The sequence below is a fragment of the Mastomys coucha genome, unplaced genomic scaffold (assembly GCF_008632895.1).
Source record: "Mastomys coucha isolate ucsf_1 unplaced genomic scaffold, UCSF_Mcou_1 pScaffold7, whole genome shotgun sequence".
Taxonomy (NCBI): Eukaryota; Metazoa; Chordata; class Mammalia; order Rodentia; family Muridae; genus Mastomys; species Mastomys coucha.
This window is the reverse complement of record NW_022196913.1, coordinates 51,467,510-51,474,768: the sequence shown is the minus strand read 5'-3', so window position 1 is coordinate 51,474,768 and position 7,259 is coordinate 51,467,510. Positions and strand designations below refer to the sequence as shown.

At 43.8% G+C, this 7,259-nt stretch overlaps 1 protein-coding gene across 2 annotated transcripts in view; it reads left to right on the top strand.

Annotated features, from left to right (window-relative positions):
* The first annotated feature begins 370 nt into the window (after positions 1-370).
* Nup153 (nucleoporin 153) overlaps positions 371-7,259 on the top strand; it is a 49,857-nt gene continuing 42,968 nt past the window's right edge. Inside the window, exon 1 of one of the 2 annotated variants that reach the window (XM_031359609.1) lies at positions 371-1,005. In XM_031359609.1, the coding sequence (XP_031215469.1) occupies positions 895-1,005 (111 nt within the window). In that variant the 5' untranslated portion in view covers positions 371-894. The remainder of the gene's footprint in view (positions 1,006-7,259) is intronic. The other variant, XM_031359608.1, reaches the window with a different exon arrangement.

Below are 7,259 nucleotides of genomic sequence, written 5' to 3'. Positions count from 1 at the left end.
ACTGTTAATTCAAGTGCGTTTTTTTTTCTATTGTGATACATTATCGTTCTTTGATTTCACTGTTTAGTTTCATTCCGCTTGTAATTGATGAATGGGAGATTACAGTTTTCACGTCGAGTGCCACACTGAATCTAAAGCAGCCAACTGCCGCCAAATGACCCGGGCTTTGTGCCTCTGCGGTGCTCCGCGGGTGTCCTTCCGCCACAGCCAGCCTTTCCGAGAATCCGCGTTCTGGCCGGAAAAAAACTATATTTCCCAGAGGCACACGCGCCAGAGAGCGCGGGCTCGGCCAACCCTTCCTTCCTTCCTTTGCCCATCCCCCACATTGTCGCAGCGTGATGCTGTAGGCGCGTCGGTCGCCGAGGAGTGACGGCGTTCTGGCTCGCGACCGCGGCGGCCGCCTCAACAGCGGTAATAGGCGCAAGAGCGGCGGCGGCGGCGGGGGCGACGACGACTGCAGGGACGACGACGGCGGCGGCGGCGGCGGCGGGGCGGGCGCAGCGCGCACAGGGGAGGGGTTGGCGGGCGGCGCCGGCGGCCTGGACTGCGGCAGCGACGGCCAGGCGGCTGAAGAGGAGCCTCCAGCAGCGGGCGGTCGAGCTAGGCCTCACGGCGCCCGGAGCTGCTCGCGCCGGCCTCGGCGGGAGATCTCCATAGAGACGGTGACAAACACAGACGCGGGGGTCCGCACGCTGCCGGCGGTCCTCGGCCGTCTCGGGGCCCACAGCCGCCGCCACCGCCTTCCTCGCCGCGCGCACTCTCAGTTCCCGCTCGCTCCCTCGCGGTTCTCGCTGTGTCTGTGTGTCGCCTAGGGCCGGGCGGGGGAGGCCTTCAGGCCGCCGCCTCTGCCTCTCCCGCCCGGGAGCGGTAGTGGGAGGCAGCCCAGGCTCCGCCATGGCCTCAGGAGCCGGAGGCATAGGAGGGGGCGGCGGCGGCAAGATCCGGACGCGTCGTTGCCACCAGGGGCCGGTGAAGCCTTACCAGCAGGGGCGACCCCAGCACCAGGTACGGGACCCGCACGCCGGGCCGCTGGGCGGCTCCGGTAGCCGCCGTGGGGGGCGGTGCGAGGCCAGGGCGCCCCACGTGGAGGGGACCGGAGGGCCTGAGGCAGGGCCGGGGTGGTGACGGGAAGTGGGTAGAGCCTGGCCGGGCCTGGCGGCGTACACGTGGGGTGCGAGCGGCCTCTCCCAGCCCTCCCGCCCAAGGGCTTTCCCCGGAGGGCGCAGGGCGGGAAAAGAAATTGCTGGCTTCGGGTACTCGGGCTTCATTTTGGGCGGGTTTTGGGGCTTTGATGGTATTACTCACCACCTGGCGAGGGGACGGGGGAAAGATGTGGCAACAGACCCATCTGCTGGCAGGCTTTCTTTCTGGGGTTCACGGGTTCAGGGTGCGTGGGGAGAGTAATCCGCCACCGCGGCCCCGGAGAGACTTGGGGAGGGGGCGCTGTTACACGGATCGTGGAATAATTCAGTTTTAGCCGCATTAAATCATTAGTGGTAGTCGGGTCCCCTCATCTGCCTGCTTGGCCTTTCCAGATCTGAACACACTGGCTTAGCTTCTCATCCTTTCCTCTCAACTAAGTTATAGTTATGTGGCATTGAGGCGTTTTGAAAGTCCCTCGCCGCTCTTACGTCTGGTCTGTGATGCGCGATTCTTCCCTCTTCTCTCTCCACGCCGCTCTATATTCTGAAGACCAGAATCAGCTACTCTCTACAGTTGACCAGTTCTTCAGCTCTGATCTCATACACCAAATATTTTTAATACTGGGCGTTTTCTAGAAGTTTAAGGTATTTCGGTCTCACCCGGAGTGTTGGTAATCTTATAGTTAAGCCACCGTATGCCTCCTTTGGGTGTTTATAAAAAAAGTCGATTCCTGTTGTAAATGAGATATTTGATTCAGAGAACATTTTCAGTTACTAAAAAAATCGTGAGAATTAAAATGTTAACCCACTTTAACAAAACTACTTTTACAGTACCTCGTGGACTAAAGTAGGAAGTGTGTATTTTAAGCTTATTGAAGAAGGGCTAGTAAATAACTTGTTGCATACTCTTTTAAATGTAGACTTTTTGTTTTATTCTGGCTAGTGCTAAAATTGAATACTTGTTGGCAATGTTATGTGTGATAATGTTGAAATTATATCACTTTCGAGATTTTAAAAAGTACAGCTAGGGAAAGTTTTGAATAGTAAAAGCTGTGATTTCTGTACGAAGAAGTTATTTGTCCTTGAGATTGGAAGCCTTGTCATAATATTACCGTTTTCTCTACATGTGTACAGAATGCTGAAGAGCCAGGGATCACAAGCCTGGCCATTTTACTTTACCTAATACTGTACAGTGGACATTAAGACAAACATTTTTATTCTAAGAGTAACGAATCACCTCTGAATGCTTGTTAAAGGAAAATGAAAACAATTTGAGCAGAGAAATGGATGGCTTGGATAGTGTTTAGAAAGAAGCCAATATATTATGTATGATATTATGATAGAGTTTAGAAAGAAGCCAAAGTTATAATCACAGCTTATTTTAAAATGTATTTAGATAAAAAAATTTGAGAGTGAAGTGCATTCATCTAAAACCCAACATGTGTTAGAGCTGATCCAGATTTCAGGCTGTATGGTTTTAGAGCTCAGTAGTTGAGACATGTAAAATATTAGCTTCTTGCCTCAGTCATTTAGTTAAAAAAGTAAATACATCTTTGAATGGAGTTAAAGATAACTTTCTTGATTAGCCGATTTAATTTTGGCAGAATCAACCAAAGAAAAGTATTTAGGGTTATATAAAAGAATGCAGCTCAGTTTTTGTTTCTGTCTTAAAGTAACTAGGACTTAGTGGATGACATTGTCCTCTACTAGCAGAGCTTGTCAACTGGTTGTTGTGCAGTAGCTGCTGAGTCATCATCTTGGATATATCAAGGAGCTTCATGACATGGCATGTTTCATACTAACATTTGATAAGTGTCCAGGGCCTCTTGGCAGAATGAAGCCTTTGGTTGTGTAGTAGCAAGTTAGAATAAGGGTAAGCAGGCTGGCGTTTACTGGTGGATACAGGACAGCAAATGTCAGGCCAAAGAGTTACTGTAGTCACCCAGTACCTGTGACTCCTGTATCATGTTCAGTTGACTTCTTCTGATTTCCTGTTTTGACTTCTGGTTTAGGTCTTCTGGGAAATGTCTAAACTTTAGCATTTTTCTACTTTTAACTTTAAAAAAATAAAAAAGCCACCTTGCTTGAAGTTGTGGAGCTAGAAAGATGCTGCCTTTTTTGTTGTTGTTGTTTGTTTTTTGAGACAGGGTTTCTCTGTGTAGTCCTGGCTGTCCTGGAATTCACTCTGTAGAAATCTTCCTGCCTCTGACTTCCAAGTGCTGGGATTAAAGGTGTGTGTCACCACTGCCCATCCGAAAGATACTGTCTTGATCAACCAAATTAAGGGAGTAACAGTTACATGTAGACACAGCTGGTTATAGAGGTAAATACCTGAAGTCACAGCTGCTAAGGGGTTGAGGCCAGGGGATTCGAAATTTGAAGCCAGCTCGGGCTTCATAGTGACCCCAGACTAGTCTGAACTGTTGAGTGAGGCTGTTTCAAGTGTAAAAGAAAATGAACAATGCAGGATGGTTATTTTTACCTACCCCATTAACCAGCTACTTTTTAGGTTTTTTTTTTTTTTTTTTTGACAGGGTGCTTCTGTGTGGCTTAGGCTGGCCTTTCTAGTTGGGGGTTCTTTTCCCAAAGGAGACTCTAGTTGAGTCTCCTTTCCCATTTCCATTGTGTGTAGCAAGGCCGGGAGGGTAAGCTGGTTGCTTTTTCTAATAGTCACCACAAAACACTTGAGCTCATGAGCAAAACTTCTGGAAGAATCTGTTGCCACCTCCTGGTGAGATAGACCCATTTGTATTTTTCCCTCCCCCCTTTTGGTGCTAAAAGGTTTTCTGGCTTGGAGCTAAGGGAATCTACCTTTTGTCCTTACAGAATTAGGATGGCTGATAGCTAGCTTGACCATCCTGATTTAAGTCGCTGACCATATTCAACTGTTTAAAAAGCTGAGGAAGGGGAGGAATCCCCCTTTCATCAATATTTTAGATCAAGGGTTGATGAATCAATCCTTTTTATAAGGAAACAGCTATTTTGAGGTTCTGTGGCTGCCTTTTTTTGGGGGGGGGTCAAATGTTAAAACCATTGTTAGCTTTAAGACCAGGTCAAAGGCCTACAGTCACTTGAGTTTGCAGAACTGGGTTTATGTGATTATATATATGCTTTTTGTTTTGGTACTTTATGATTTTTTTTTTGACACAAATATGTTTGTCCTATGTAACATTTGATGGCTAAAGAGTAGTCTCAGCTTTGAGAGAATAATACTTTTTCTTTGAAAAGAGTATTCATTTCAGGTACTAAAATTTTATTTTTAAGATTTATTTATTATAAATGAGTACACTGTAGCTGTCCTCAGACCACCAGAAAAGGGCATCAGATTTCATTACGGGTGGTTGTGAGCCACCATGCGGTTACTGGGATTTGAACTCACGACCTTCAGAAGAGCAGTCAGTGCTTTTAACCGCTGAGCCATCTGGCCAGCCCCAAATTTTATTCTTTATATCCCAGATGCTTAATGCTTTTGGAAGTTATAGAAACAATTGCTTTAAAAACATTCTGATGAAATCAGAATAAGTTTGAATCCCTGTTCTGCCTGAAGAGTTGAATGATGAAAAATTCTGCTTAATTTTGTCATCTGTAAATGGAAGATTACCAAGAGTTAAATGATATAAAAATGTCTCAGATGGTATAGAACTCACATGAAGACATGAAATGTGATTAAATAGAGCCTTGACTTTAACATTTTATTTATTTATTTATTTTTGGTTTTTTGAGACAGGGTTTTTCTGTGTAGCCCTGGCTGTCCTGGAACTCACACTGTAGACCAGGCAGGCCTTGAACTCAGAAATCCTCCTGCTTCTGCCTCCCAAGTGCTGGGATTAAAGGCATGGGCCACCACTGTCCAGCTGTTCTTTGTTTATTTACCAAGTGAAAGTCAAAGTAAAGTGATCTAAAGTATTTATTGATGGATGGGGCATTCCTCCCCTTCCCTGCCTTGTTAAACAGTTGAATGTGGTCACTGACTTAAGTGAGGAAGGATACAAAACAGTCATCCTGTTTTGTAAGAAGGTAGAATAACTTAGTCCCAAACTAGAAAACCTTCTAGCACCAAAACTTGATCACAAATTTGATAAAAGTCTAGCTTTATCACGGCTTTTTAAAGGACTTTGTTTTTTTCTTGAGAAGTATCAGTCACTTAAGTATGTAGGTAGGAAAGTTCTGGCTTGATTGATGAAAGTGGATTCCCTGTCTGTCTGTCTGTCTGTCTGTCTTATCTATCTATCTATCTATCTATCTATCTATCTATCTATCTATCTATCTTTCATCCATCCATCTATCTCGGTTGAGATGAGAGATCTCAGCATGTTATCACTACCACTTTCCCCTACCAGTTTTTTTGTTTTTTGTTTTTTTGTTTTTGTTTTTGTTTTTTGCAACGGGTTCTCTGTGTAGCCCTGTTCTAGAACTCCACTCTGTAGATAAGGCTGGCCTCAATTTCAGAAATCTGTCTGCCTCTGCCTCCCAAGTGCTGGGATTAAAGGTGTGCACTACCACTGCCTGCTTTTCTTTTCTTTTTTTTTTTTTTTAATATTTTCAACTTTTATATTTCTGATATAGAGCTTCCTTTAATATATCCCTAGCTAGTCTGGCTTTGAATTGGAATTCTGTGGTCAAAAAGCAAGAAAGTATATTTGCGGTCTTGATGTCAGACACAATTTATTATCAGAAAAAGGGCAATAGAACACCTTACTTGCCAATAAATATTTTTATTTATTTGATTATGCTTTATCTGTTTTCATAGTGTGGCTTGAGAATTTCTTAGTCTCAGTATTAAAATGTGAGATATGAGATAGCTCTTATGGGAGTTTAACTGCTATAGACTTTTAATGGATTGTGCTTCTTAAGGGTTTTTTTTTTTAAATTCTTATTTTTTTCAAAAGGCTTGCTTTTACTATTTTCTTACATATGAGTCTATATTTGTGTGCTGGTGCCTGTGAAGGCCTAAAGAGGGTATCAGCCTCTGGAGCTTAGAGTTACAGGCAGTTGTGAGCACCCTGACAGAGTCACTGCTGGAAACTGAGCTTGAGACTTCTGAAAACAGCAAGTACTCCTAAACACTGGGCCTTTTCTCCAGGCCCTTATTTTTAGCGTAGTCTAGTCTGGCTTGAACTCACTATGTAGCCCAAGCTGGTCTTGATCTTTCGATCTTTCTACCTCAGCCTCCAGAGTGCTGGGAGTGCTAGATTTAACAAGCATATGAATGTGGCTGTGCCCAGCCAGTGTTGTAAGTTTTGAAGGGGGTGAAAATAGGCTACTTGGAAGTATTTAATTCTTAGCCAGAAAGATATTTTTAATATCTTTAAGTTCTCCAAGTGACTGTAGAACTTGGGCTGGGTAGATAGGCTACCTTTAACGGTTTATAAAATATGGTAGTGCCTGAGGTTTGTAGCTTAATTTCAGATTATCAAAATTAAACTTAGTATAAATGTCTTTATAGTACTTAATTTCTTCCCACATGAGATAACCCAGTATTGATGTTACAGAAAGGCAGCTTTAAAAAAGACTGAAACAAGCTTTGCAGGTGGGGGTTAGATCTAGTAACTGCACAGATACTAAGTGAGTAGGAGGGTGAGGGGCTCAAAGAAGACTCAGGTCAGAATGAGGTATTAATGTAAAGCAGGGGTCTGAAAGGACTAGTGGAAATCAACATGGGGGGTATTTTGGAAGAGTAAGGCTTGGTAGACTTAAAACTGGTGCTGGACTTAGATTGTAGTCATGGTCAGAGAGCCAGTGAAGTTATGAAAGATTGTAGAATTGAATGCTATTTAATAAGGATAATGTGAAGGGAGTTAAGTGAACTTAAGTAGAATGGAGTAGAAAACAAGATACTGATCTGGAGAAGAGACTTGTGTGTGAAGAATCAGGACTGAGGAGTTGGACAATTAGGAAGTTGCCTTCTGGTGAAAAGAAAGTGAGTATAGGCTAAATTGTTTTCCCCCTACCCTGGGAGTCTCTTGTGAACTAAGGTTAAATAGAATACGAAGTACTTACTGTGTTCACCACTGCTGTAATTTGTATATGGGATTGGACACTTAATTATTTTTAATATCTTTTGCCAAGTGAAGAAACTTTTTTTTTCTTTTTTTTTTTTTTTTTTTTTTTTTTTTT